At 35.0% G+C, this 14295-nt stretch overlaps 1 protein-coding gene across 2 annotated transcripts in view; it reads right to left on the reverse strand.

The window, feature by feature from the left end:
* Positions 1-14295, reverse strand: part of MEGF10 (multiple EGF like domains 10) — a 138609-nt gene that overhangs the window by 19838 nt on the left and 104476 nt on the right. For both annotated transcript variants that reach the window (XM_043977268.1, XM_043977269.1), the window contains 5 exons: positions 13859-13987; positions 9783-9911; positions 7842-7970; positions 6212-6340; positions 4248-4484 (listed from right to left, as the gene is read on the reverse strand). In XM_043977268.1, coding sequence (XP_043833203.1) covers positions 4248-4484; positions 6212-6340; positions 7842-7970; positions 9783-9911; positions 13859-13987 — 753 coding nt within the window. The remainder of the gene's footprint in view (positions 1-4247; positions 4485-6211; positions 6341-7841; positions 7971-9782; positions 9912-13858; positions 13988-14295) is intronic.

Consider the following 14295-nt stretch of genomic DNA (forward strand, 5'->3'; position numbering starts at 1 on the left):
CACATGTGTGGGGGACCTCAACTTTCCCCTCTTAGCACTAGATAAATCTAAACAAAAAAATAAATAAGAAATAAATTAAGGATATGAATAGAATCTTTTAAAAGTTAGATAAGATAGATCTCTGAAGAAAACTGATTGGAGATAAAAAGGAATATTCCCTTATCTCAGCAGTATATGACATCTACACAAAAACTGGCCATGTGTTAGGGCATAAAAACCTCACAACCAAATGCACAAAAGCAAAAATACTAAATGAATCCTTTTCAGATAATAATACAATAAAAATTACATCCAATAAAAGGCCAGGGAAACTTAGTTTGAAATGAGTGGGTCAAAGAAAAAAAATAGAAACAATAAAATATGTCATTAAAGAAAATGGCAACAATGAGACAAAATTTATGGGATTCAGCCAAAGCAGTATATAGGGGAAAATTTATCTCTCTAAACACTTACATCAACAAAACAGTAAGAGAACATGATCAATAAATTGGGTATTCAACTAAAAATAAACTAGAAAGAGAATAAATTACAAGTACCCAATTAAACACCAAATTGGAAATCCTAAAAATCAAAGCAGATATTAATAAAATTTAAAATAAAAATACTATTCAACTAATAAATAAAACTAGGAGCTGCTTTTATGAAAAAAAAAAAAGACAAACCATTGGTTATTTGAATCTGGGGGGGGGGCAGGGCAATGAGGGTTAAGTGACTTGCCCAGAGTTACACAGCTAGTAAGTGTCAAGTGTCTGAGGCCAGATTTGAACTCAGGTCCTTCTCAATCCAGGGCCACCTAGATGCCCCCTAATTTGAATTTTTTAAAAGAAGAAAACCAAATTACTATTATCAAAAACTAAATGGGTGAACTCACCACCAACTAAGAGAAAATTAATACAACTATTAGGAGCTATTTTGCACAATTAAATGCCAAGAAATCTGACAATCTAAGCAAAATAGATGAATATTTACAAAAATATAAATTTCCCAGATTACTATAAGAGGAAGTAGAAGACTTAAATAACCCTATTTTAGAAAAAAGAAATTGAATAAGCCATCAATGAACTCCCTAAGGAAAAATTCCCAGGACCAGATGGATTCACAAGTAAATTCTACCAAACATTTAAAGAACAATAAATTCAAATTCTATATAAACTATTTGACAAAAACAGGTAAAGAAGCTGAAGAATAGCTCATTTCTTTTATGACACAAATATAGTGCTGATACCTAAACTATAAAGAGCAAAAACAGAGAAAGAAAATCATAGATCAATTTTTGTAATGAATATTAAGGCAAAAATTTAAAATAACATACTAGCCAGGAGATTACAACAATATATCACAAAGATCATATACTATGAGCCAGTAGAATTTATACCAGGAATGCAGGGCTGGTTTAATGTTAGGAAAACTATCATTATAATCGACCATATCAATAACGAAAACAATAAAAATTTTATGATCATTTCAATAAGTGCAGAAAAAGCTTTTAACAAAATATAGCGCCCATTCTCATTAAAAACACCAGAGTAGGGGCAGCTAGGTGGCGCAGTGGATAGAGCACCAGCCCTGGAGTCAGGAATACCTGAGTTCAAATCCGGCCTCAGACACTTAACACTTACTAGTTGTGTGACCCTGGGCAAGTCACTTAACCCCAATTGCCTCACTAAAAAAAACAAAAACAAAAACAAAAAAATACCAGAGTATAGAAATAAATGGAGCCTTCTTTAAAAATGATATGTCACATTTATCTAAAACCAACAACAAGTATTATCTGTAATGTGGTATCCCCAATAAGAACAGGGCTGAAGCAAGCATGACTATTATCATCGTTATTATTCAGTATTGTACTAGAAATGCTAGCTATTGCAGTAAAAGAAGAAAAAAAAATCAAAGGAATTAGAATAGATAATGAAGAAACAAAGCTATTGCTTTTTAAAGATGATATGATGGTATGCTTGGAGAATCCCAGAGAAGCAACTAAAAAAAAACTAATTGAAATAACAACTTTTGCAAAGTTGTAGGATATAAAATAAACCCACATAAATCATCAGAATTTCTATGTTACTAACAAAGCACAGCAGCAAGAGATAGAAAAATTCCATTTAAAATAACAGTAGACAATATGAAATACTTGGGAGTCTACCTGCTGAGACAAACCCAGGAACTATATCAACACAGTTACAGAATATTTTTCACACAAATAGTCAGATCTAAACAATTGGAAAACTATTAATTGCTCATTATTAATCTGAGCCAATATAATAAAAAGGACAGTTCTACCTAAATTAACATACTTATTCATGCCATACCAATAAAACTACCAAAATATTATTTTATAAAGGTAGAAAAAATCATAACAAAATTCACCTAGAACAAAAGGTCAAGGACATCAAGGGAACTAATGGGGGGAAAAGTGTGAAGGAAGGTAGCATTGTTTTACCAGATCTCAAACTATATTATAAAGTGACAATAATCAAAACAACCTCATACTGGCTAAGAAATATAGTGGTGGATGAATGGAATCGATTATGTACACAATATACATTATTAAATTACCACAGTAATCTTGTGTGTGATAAATGCAAAGATCCAGACTTTTGGGATAAGAACTCACTATTTGACAAAAACTTCTGGGAAAACTGGAAAACAGAAACCCCTTATATTATATCTCCATCAACTAGTCCTCTAGCATCTATTTGATGGCTTCCCATATTGGGGAACCCCATTAATTGCCAACACAACTCACTCCATTTTTTGAGAGTTCTGATTAGTGGAGCCAAGATGACAGAGAGAAGCCAGGAGGTCGCCTGAGCTCTCCCAAGTTTCCCTCAAAAACAACATTAAATCAAGCCTCTAAATGTATTCTGGAACTACAGAACCTACAGCAAGACAGAGACACAATCTTCTAACTTGAGATAATTTAGAAGACCTCAGGAAAGGTCAGTCTCACTTGGGCGAAAGGGGAACGCAGCACAGCTCAGTGCAGCACAGAGGGGGGTCTGGGCAAGTCAGCAGGAGGCTCTTGGCCACAGCAAAGATCAGCAGCTGAGGCCTCCTGGTCCTGGCTCAGCAAGCTGGTGGTGCAGCAGGCCAGTTGCTTACCTTCTTAATGAAGGGTAAGGGGAGTACATTTAAGTTGATTCAGAACTGGTTGAATGACTGTTCATACAGAATAATTTATAATTGTTAGATTTCAGGTTAGAAAGAAATCTATATTGAAATACCCCCAGGAAACTGTGCTGGCTTTTAATTGTTTAACATTTCAATTAATGCCTTGGATAAAAATGTAGTTGGCAAACTTATACATTTACAGATGACATCATGCTAAAAGGAATTGTCAATGCACAGGGTGATCAGATCAAAATGCTCAAATCTAATACAATGAAATTTAATAAAGGGTAGATAGTTGGTTTCAGAAAACAACTTTAGAAGTATAAGAAGAGGCAGGTATAGCTAGATAGCAATAGTGGTTTTAGCTAAAAAAGAAGTCAACAATATGATGTGGTAGCTAAATGAACTAATGCATGGTAGGTTGCATTAAGAGAGGCATAGTGTCCCAAACTGGGCAACCTCACTGTATGTACTCTATACTATTCAGCCAGACTTTATCTGGAATATTGTGTCCAGTGCCACATTTTAGAAAGGACATTGACAAATTGGAAGAAGGTAGGGAAGCATAACCAGGATGGTGAAGAGCCTGGAAATAATACCATATAAAAACCAGTGAAAGGAACCAAGTATATTTAGCATAGAGAAAAGAAGATTTTGCAGAAAATGTGATATTGAAGGACTGTCACATAGAAGAGGAGTCAGACTTGTTCTAATTCTCCATGGAAGACAGACCTGGGAATAGTGAGGAGAATTTGTAAGAGGCTTACTGGAGAGGAAAAACTTCCTAAGTCTTTAAAAAAATTTTTCATTTTCAATTCCAAATCTCTCCTTCCCTCCCTATTGAGAAGGTAAGAAAGCTATCCCAAAGTGGAATAGGTTGCCTCAGGAGATAACTATTTTTGCCTTCATAGGAGGTGCTTCAAGCAAAGGTTGGATGAACCATTTGTTGGGTGTGTTGTAGAGAGGATCATTCAAGTACAGGCTGGGAAAGATGGTCTTTGAGGTCCCTTATATCTTTGAAATTCTGAGTAGGTATGTGGAAAAAAAATCTAAGAGAAAAACCTTGTTTTAATGATCTAAGATGAGACTTACTATACTTTAACAGAGCAAAATCTATCACATACTATTAGTCTTACCTGAAATAGTATAATCTGCAGTGATGACCCTCATAGCAGGGGTATAGGTAACTGCTGGCATATTTGATTCTTTCTCCTTCTGTTTGTGTCTATAAATAATGAACAGTGCCAGCAGGAAGAGTACAACCAGGACAAGAATAATGATGCCTGCAATAGCTGCGATCTGATAAGAATTAGCAGGGTTAGCAGTACTTGTTCGACTTAAACTGTTCAAGTTTCCAACTATTAAAATACCAGCTAGAAAAAGAAGAGAGATACAAGTGATTATGATGTGCAGAATACATGAGAGATTTCTGGATCATTTCAATTCATAAAATATTCACTTTGAATTTCTGAAAACAGAAGAGCAAAAAATAACAAATCTAATTTATCCCCAGGAATATATTTATGTCCAGAGCAAAGGAATAGAGGCCCTTCCCCCTTCCCCCTTCTCCCTTTCCCCAAAGGAGTTGCTCTGATTTTAAAACACAAAAGATATTAATTTGATTGAGATACTGCTTTATGTACTATACATTTGTGATGGCATGATAGATCACAAAATTCTTAAGTGATCCAGTTCCTAAAATTACTAAAACCCAAACATTTCTGGAAACACAGCAGGTTTTTTTTTTTCCTCTCTCTCTGTAAGAATAATGATTTAAGGGGCAGCTAGGTGGCACAGTGGATAGAGCACTGGCCCTGGAGTCAGGAGTACCTGAGTTCAAATCCGGCTTCAGACACTTAACACTTACTAGCTGTGTGTGACACTGGGCAAGTCACTTAACCCCAATTGCCTCACTAAAAAAAAAAAGAATAATGATTTAAAATCTAATCTAAAAAGTTATCTACCTAATTCCACCATCACATGGAGGGGGAAAAAAGGCAAAGAGAATAAAGTACCCACTATGTGCCAGGAACTATGCTATGATGCTTTCTAAATATAATCTCATTTGATCTTCACAACTTTTTGAAGTGGGTGCTAATATTATGCCCATTTTACAGTTGAAGAAACTGAAGCAAACAAAAATTAAGTGACTTACCTGTGGTCACATAGCTAGCAAGTGTGAAGTTAGATTTGAACTCAGGTATTTCTGACTCCACACCCTGAAATGTATACTATACATTGTACCACCTAGCTGCCTCAATGAATACATATGATTATTCTTTCTTTTGAAAGATAATATTCCTGGCTATGTTATTTTCCATATCAAATTAGCCCAAGAAGGGGCCTATGGTGAAGCAAAAATAATGTGTTATGGTAAGACTAGTAGGTGGATGGTATCCTTCCTTAATTCCTAAATTATTTTTGCATGATAACTCTCTGAAAGGATGTAGCCTGATAATATTACACAGGAATCCTAATTATTATGAGTCAAAATTCAGAATAAAATAGGTCCATCTCTTCAAAGGGGAGGCAGAATGACGTAGTGGAAAGAACTTAAGATTTGGAATAAAGAATCAAGGTTTTAGTCCTTCTCTGTCATTTAATAACCATATGACTTCAGGTAAGACATTCTCTGGTCCTAAATTTCCTCATTTGTAAAATGAGTGGTTGGATTAAATTTTATGTAAGCTTCCTTTCAGCATTAACATTTTTTGTTTCCCTGAAATTGTTTTAGTATAAAAAGGATCTTTTTATACGCAGCATAGACAAGTTTCTTTCCTCCTTTTTCACACACACCCAAAAATGTTATAGTGAATAATAATAGTGATTACAGCGAATAATAGTGTCGGAGTGTTATAGAATAATAATGATATGCAAGGAACATTTTAGGCTAAATGTGATTACAGCAAACTATAAGTAATGCAAATGAGTATAAAACCATGTTAATTAAGGAAAAACTATATAAAAAAGGAAAATATAAATAGAAAGTATAAAAAAGTATAAAACCATGTTAATTTAAAAATGAAAATTATATACATAAATTTTATACAATGTCACAGAAATTGTCTAAGTCCTTTTATTGCCCATCAATGTTATTTACCTTGATCACATCTTGTACCCTTCCAGCCTGGGCTGCAGTAACAAGTTCCTGTGATGTGGTCACAAGTAGAATTGTTGAGACAGTCACATATCTGTCGACAGCCATAGCCATATGTTCCTGAGGGACATTCTGAAGAAGATGATGAATCAAATGTAAGGTTGAACAAATCAGTAGGAGTTTAACTAGATATGATAAATGAAGACCTAATGTTTTGCTTAGGAAACAAACTTATTTTATTTGTACGAATTGGAGCTCTATAGAAGGGGAATTTTGTTTAACTTGTCAAGTCTAAGGTAACAGTTATAAACTATATATAAATATGAAAACAACCACGAAGAACAGCTATTTCCTAAGCAGACTCTTAATTTCACAGAGAATGGTTTGAATTTGAAGTTTACTTTCTGACTTAGAAATATGAAAAATGGATTTTTAAGAATAAATCTGAATGTGGATTTTTAAAAAAATGCGATCTTGGCTTAGGACAATAGTTCTAACCCACTATAATGGCATGCTTAATTTAAAAATTCATTCTAAAAATCTAGATTTTTTAAAATAACTGAGCAGCAGGGGGCAATGTACTATTGTTTTCAGGGTTTTTTACTCAAAGTTTGGGTCTCTGTTTATAAAAAGAACACTAGGAGAAGATTTTTAAAATACAGTCACACAGCAAGTAACTGTTTTTAAAAATACTTATCAAACCTTCCATTCTTCTGGTAGTTTCTGTACATATACAACAACAACAATAATAGCATATTACATATATAAGTAAAATTTAAACATCTGAAGTGACTGCGCTTACAATCAAGCACGTAATTCAGCAGCTGACCCAAAAAGAGTGCAAGAAGGCCAAATCATCTCATCTGAACAAATTCAGTGTTGTTGGCCTGTACATCACAAGTCCTTCAGACTTCGTTTTTCTCAGAACCCCTTTTTCATGGCATCAGCCTTATTCCTGGTGACTGAAAAGACTGCAGACATATCTTAGGGCTAGGAGATTAAAACTGGAATGCTGGCAGTACAGTAGGGCAACATAGTATGTTTTCTTTGAGAGTGAGACAGAGGAAAAGTTAGGTGAGGAAAGGTGGCAAGTGTAGGGGTACATCATTTATGATAACACAGTGATTAGACTTTTGGATTTTTCCCCTCACTACTCTGTCCTAACTTATCCTAATCAGGCAATTAAATTAACGTCACCAAAGAAGGAACCTAGAAAACTAAGCTAAAGTCCAAAGCTGCTATAATCTCAGGTTTTAATTTTACCTGGTCCTTATCTTCTCTGCACAGGTTTTAATGATGCCTAGTACATAAAATGAGACAACAGAGGAAGAGAGACCAAGGCTCCAAGAACAGAATGGACAATTTGAATTGAGTTTTGTTCATTTTTTCCTCCAGCCACAGAATGATTAGGACTGATCAGGAGAATAAATAATGACAAGTTTAGGCCAGCAGAATCTGAGGGGCATCTCAGGAAGAGAAGTGATGCAAACAATACCATCAAAAAATGATGCCAGTTCAATCACCATAAAAAAATAAAAGATCTTTGCTGTTAAGTCTCTCAAGTGCAAGTATGTAGTTAAAATAAGTCTCATTAAAATTGTAATTTAGTGGTGTTAAATATTTTTATACTCACTCTGTTCACAGTGTTTCCCCATGAATCCAGTTCGGCAAGTGCATTGTCCTGAGATATGGTCACAATCAGCTCCATTTTGACATTGGCATATTAATGCACAATCTTTTCCATAAAACCCCAGAGGACATCCTTTGGAACAAATAAGGATGATGGGGATTAAAGGAAGAAATAGGAGTTAAAAGAAATACAGACCATAATGAATTATTCTAATTCAGTAGATTCAAGAGATGAAAGGATAAGAAAAGAACAATGCATATAACCTCCCACAGATGTTATTTGAGTATAAAGAGACAGTTTTTATAAGCACAGTACTATTCACTAGCAAGAAGTGTCACCACTGTTATAATAGTTTAACCATTAGTATTGTTCCTATAATCTTTTAAAGCAGTACCAACTGAAACCTATGGAAGTATGTGGGTCTTGCTTTTGGGTTTTGGGTTTGGGTTGGGGTTTTTTTTGCCATTTCATCACATTGCCATTAAAATCCTCCAAAGCACTTTATTTTGAGCAGTGACTATTATCCAACCCCTTCCCCCCAATATTGAAATTATCAAGTATCATTTGCTACAAGAAAAGAATATCATATTGGTAGAATGTTCAGTATATGAAGACAAATATTTAAAGGTATTTTGTAAGAAAGGCTAATTAAGATCAATTCAACAGGTTATTGTCAATAGTCTTTATGTGTGAGAGAACTCTTGCTCAAGTCACCTAGAGATCCATTTGGTTTATATAGGTTGATAAGTTGAGTTTCAAGAGTCAGAATCAGGATTTTAGAAATCTCTTCTATAAATAAAGTTTAAAATACATCTTGTGTGATGGTGGTTTCCCAAAACTAGATTTATTTTCATGTTTAGATTTTTATATTGTGGAAAGACATCATGAAAGTTACACACACACACACACACACCCTGCAGCACCTACAATCCCCATAGTCATTGCAACTCACATTTATACAATGATTTAAAATTTATAAAGCACTTTCCTCACAAGCCTGTGAGGTAGTTTGGACAAGTTGATGATCCCCATTTTTTCACATGATGAAACAGAGGCTCAGAGAGGTTAAAATTACATATCTAAAGGCAAGTCACTTGTTCAAGTCATGCTGTACTCAGTGGAGACTCATTTTATGACACACTCAAGAATATACCATGATTTTCAGCCTAAAGTTTTATTAACAAAAAAAAATCTAAAATGAGTTTAGATGAGGAACACTTTCTACAACTTAAGGAGATCTCCTCTAGCTTACTTAATACTTACTACTTTATAGAAGGATGTCAGTTGAGAAAGCATGAATGAAACTTAGATTAAGAAAGTCAAGAAAGTCTTGGAATACAAAAGTTCAATTTATAAACATGGCCACTTCACCCTGGAGTTTCCAACTCAACCTATTAATTGACTTTAATTAATTATTAACCCTAATCCTTGATATTATTATAGCAAGAGGAAATTTGGCATAGTGAAGTCACAAAGACCTGAATTTGGCTCTTAACCTTATATACTGGTTTCATGATTCTGGACAGATGATTTAACCTCTTAATGCCCCAGGAAGTTCTCTAAGACTATAAGTTGAATCTGTATTTGGAAAGGAACTTCCTCACTAGGCCCAATTAAAAGAAATGCTCTAGTACTACACATTTATAACTTTTTTCTACTGCAGTTATTTTTTCATGTAAATACAATATTTAACTATACTGAATTAAATAGGGAATAGCTTGGAATCCTAACCATAATCAATAACATTATTCCTTTGTGAAGGTGAATTTTGATTTCCAAATAACCAACTTACAAACAAATTCATGGAACACAACTTGTGTATAATTTGGGAAATCTCTATGATGTAGAATTAGTTACCGTATATGGGGCACACAGAGAATGAACATTGTTTCCTTGGTTTCTGTTTAGCATCATGGCCAACAAAAGACAATATGACTTGCTTACTCTGAGTACAGTAGAGACCGGTCCAGCCTGCTGTACATTTGCATTCTCCATCATAGGCGCTGCAATAGGCTCCATTGTGACAGTTGCATGTATGGATGCAGTTTGGACCCCAGTGGGCAGGTGGGCAGGCTGAAACCAGGAGAAATGTGTTAGTTTTCTGAAATAGTCTCCAGATCGAGAGAATGTTACTTTATAATAAAAACATTAAAGCATCCCAAATTCCCCTAAATAAATATAACTTCAGGGGCAGCTAGGTGGTACAATGGATAAAGCACTGGCCCTGGATTCAGGAGGACTTGAGTTCAAATGTGGCCTCAGACACTTGACACTTACTAACTGTATGACCCTGGGCAAGTCACTTAACCCCAATTGCCTCAGCCCCCCACCCAAAATAAATATAACTTCTTGCCACTTGCATAGTGAAAAGAGGGTTGGACTTAAGAGGCAAGAGACATGTTTGAATCCCACCTCAGATACGTCCCATTAGTGACTTTAAGCGACCATCTACAGCTTTAGTTTCTTCATCTGTAAAATGGACAATGATAGTTTTCTTACCTACCCCAAAGGGGTGGTATGGGAAAATATGTGGAGACTTTAAAGCACTGTAGAAATTTGAGTTGCTATTATTACATGAAAACCTAAACTTAAAACGCATATTAATTAGAGGGTTATTATATACCTCAGGGTTCCTTTAAATATCAAAATCCCCTGCTGTACTTAAGGACTCATTTATAGAAATTAACTAAAAGACATGTATTAAAAATAAAAGAAATAAAAATAATTAATGTGCAAAATAATTTTTTAAAATTGCACTATGTTGTGGAAATGCTTGTTTTATTCCATGAATTAAAAATAAATCTTTAAAAAAGAAAATTAATGATTGATTTGGGGAAGACAAGGCAAGAAGAGGCAGAAACAGTTCTAAAACAAATGATGAATTAGAAAATAAGGTTAAACTACCTATAAAATAATGAGCGCAGAGAAGTAATTCAATTCACAAAAGTTTTATCTATATGCAACTTTTCTGGAAAATACCTACTACAGTATAGATAATGACCTTATAAAAGAATAAATCTAAAGTTTTAGGAATTAACTAGGTGAAAAAAATTAATTTTCCATACTATTTCTTACAACATTTTGAATGCAGCACTGACTTGGTAATATCCAATATGAATATGACTTAGGAATATAAAATTTTAGTGATCATCAGGTTCAATCCTTTTATTTTATTTTACTTAACATTTGTTTGAATTGTTTGGTTTTTTTAATTGATCTCAATATCTCACTCATGCTGGAAGTGCCTCTCCTTAGGCAACTCAGTGGTCCTTTGCTCATAGGAACCATACTGATATTGGGGTTTAGTGTGAATATCCTTTCAACTTTAGTCCTATTGCAGTACAGAATTCCTACACTCGAGCTACTCAATAGCCTCAGCCTTCCCAGGAGCAGAGAGTATAGAACTTTGCTGCCATGCCTGGCTCCTTTAGTTTATAAATGAGAAAATCAGGGGCCAGAGAGATGAATTGATGTGTCCCATAAGCAGCATTTGTTCTTTATTTGTTAGGAAGAGGAAACAAGCATTTAATAAGTGCCTACTATCTGGCAGGTACTGTGTTAACACTTTACAAGTATTATTTCATTTGATCCTGACACACACAGCAAGTTAGCACCTGGGACTGGATTTGAATTCAGGTCACTGCCGCCCCCCACACAGATACACACACATACACACACAACATCTGGTGGCTGGCTCCCTATCACCTCCAGGATCCAAAAAATCCTCTCTTTGGGATTCAAAGCTCTTCATAACCTACCTCTGCTGATTTGTCTACTGTTCTTATACCTTAAGTTCCCCTCCCTACCCCCAAACATTGTTTGATACAGTGACGCTGGCCTTGTTGGTCTTGTAACAAGACACTGACTCTTGGCTCTGAGCATCCTATGCTTGGAATTCTCTCTCTCATCTCCACTTCCTGGCTTCCCTAGCTTTCTTCAAGTCTTAGCTAAAATCCCACATCCTACAAGCCCTTCCCAACCCCTTTTAATTCTTATGCCTTTCCTTGGTTGATTATTTCCTAATTATCCTGTTTATAGCTTGTTTATACATAGTTATTTGCATACTGTCTTCTCCATTTGTTTGTGAGCCTTTCTTTTTATCCTGGATGCTTAGCATCTTGTTGCATAGTAGGTACTTCATAAATGGTAATTGATTGATTGACTGATAGGTCTTTCTCATTCCAGGCCCAGCACTTTACCCATAGTGCTACCTAACCGCCTCGATATGCAGATTAATATAATGCTTTTCCCCAAAGATTACATCAAAAAGCAGGGGCAAAGTCATCTAAAATGTTGGGAACTTCTCAATTCTGCAATCTCATTTATTGAGGCAGAGGAGGTATATTTTATGTGATACTTTATAATTATTTCATTAAATATTTATATTGGGTTTTTTTCTAAAGAGGTAGTGGGATTACCAGTTCCACTGTTGATACACATGCAAATTCCCATGTGCCCCATTCACAAGTTTCATTTGACAAAAGGTGAAATCTGGAAACAGGGGCTTCCTCCCTCCTGTGAAAGCTATCTGCTCCTCTATATTCATCTCTTTCATTTGCCTAAGTTTCTACGTTTACTATAAACCTGATTTTTCTCTTTGTAGAATGTGTGCTAATCATGCAACAAGATATTTTAAGTCATGCAAAGAAATATCGAGGAGGTATCATGAAAATCAGAAGTTCATAAAGAAATGAACAAGATCAATTCTTTTTAAGAGGACTGAAGAAGGCCCTCTCATCAAGCTAAATCTTTCTTTATGATGGTCATGGAGGCAACTTTAATAGAAATATCCTTCTATTCATGGTGCCAAACACTTTAACTATCACTGTACAGACCTTCTTCTAGTACATCCTGTTCCCAAAAGGGAATGAAAAGACAAATTCCAGAATAAAGAAAACTTGAAGAAGAAAAAAAGTATATTGCTCAGTTTCTGACAACATTCTGGCTTCTTTTTCTAAAACATAACTGTTTCTCAGTGTCCAGATGTTTCCCAGAATTAACATTGAGTCCATAAAAAAGTATAGCTCCAGACAACTCTGGCATTATCTGGGGGGCATATCAAAATATAACATTATGTAAATATAGCACGCAGGAAATAGTCATATCTAACATTTCCTTTCCCCCAAAGTTGCCTTTCCCATCTCTACATTAGTAATTCAAGAGTTCTTTCATAATCCTTTTTTTTTTTGGTGAGGGAATGAGGGTTAAGTGACTTGCCCAGGGTCACACAGCTAGTGCCAAGTGTCTGAGTTCACATTTGAACTCAGGTCCTCCTGAATTCAGGGCCGGTGCTTTATCCACTATGTCACCTACCTGCCCCTTGATTCCTCTGATATACAGAGGAAGGTAGGTCAGATTTCAATGATTATCTGATGTATATTTTATGATAAATAGTACCAGATTTTCCTAGTATCTAAGTTACTCCTTGTTTATGTTATCTTTTGAAGTGGTAATTGTTATTTTGAGCCCCTAAGGAAGTAATTTTCAGTGATTCCACAGGTATTCCAAAAGTTCACACATACTATCAAACTAACAATCACATACTCACTCATCTCTGTGTCTGGTAGTGTGAGGAAAGCAAGTTAGAGAAGGTGACATGAAGCCTCATGGAGAAGATGGAAGGCAGCTAGCCATCCAGCTGACAGACCAAAAGTCTGCTGGCATTGGGGAGGCAGGTTTCAGAGTTGCATTCAAGAGGTTAGAACTTCATAGTAAACCACATGCAGATTATTAGCATAATACAATGAAGAAACAGTCTACTAAATAATAATAACTAGCATTGACGTAGTGCTTTAAGGTTTGCAAAGGACTTTATAAATATCTCATTTTATTCTCACATCTGGCTAGATAGCTACTATCTGATAGCCTGAAAGTTCCCAAGGTAATTTTTGCCCTGAGAGAATTTGTCTTATAATTAACCACACTGTGTTTCAATAATATGGAAAAATATTTTAAAATAAGTGCTAAGAAATTGTTCTAAGAAGATTTTGCCTACTAATAAGAAAACACATTAAACTTACGCTGAGAGCAGTCACTACCAATCCAACCAGGGTAGCACTGGCAAGATCTGTCAATGGGATTACAGGTTCCATTATTGGTACATGTGCAAATTCCCCCACAATTTTTTCCAAATCTACCACTGGGACAAACTGCAGAGAAATAAAAAAATTATTATTAACTGATTGAAGTATATGTTATATCTTCCTGACTTTCATTTTTCAAATGAATGAAAGTAGAGAAAGACACTCAATAATAAACAAAAAACAACAGTGAGAGACCAACACAAGAAAATTTGCTTTTCTTTATTTTGTTTTTTCATTTGAGATTATAACTCAAATGAAAATAGTGCAGTTCAAAGAATAAATACACACATGTGTGTATGTATGTGTATACAATAAGCAATATATTTTAAATTGTAGTTACATAATTGTCAAAAGGCTTGGTTCGTTGTAAGTAT

This window comes from Dromiciops gliroides, chromosome 1 (assembly GCF_019393635.1).
Source record: "Dromiciops gliroides isolate mDroGli1 chromosome 1, mDroGli1.pri, whole genome shotgun sequence".
Lineage (NCBI taxonomy): Eukaryota > Metazoa > Chordata > Mammalia > Microbiotheria > Microbiotheriidae > Dromiciops > Dromiciops gliroides.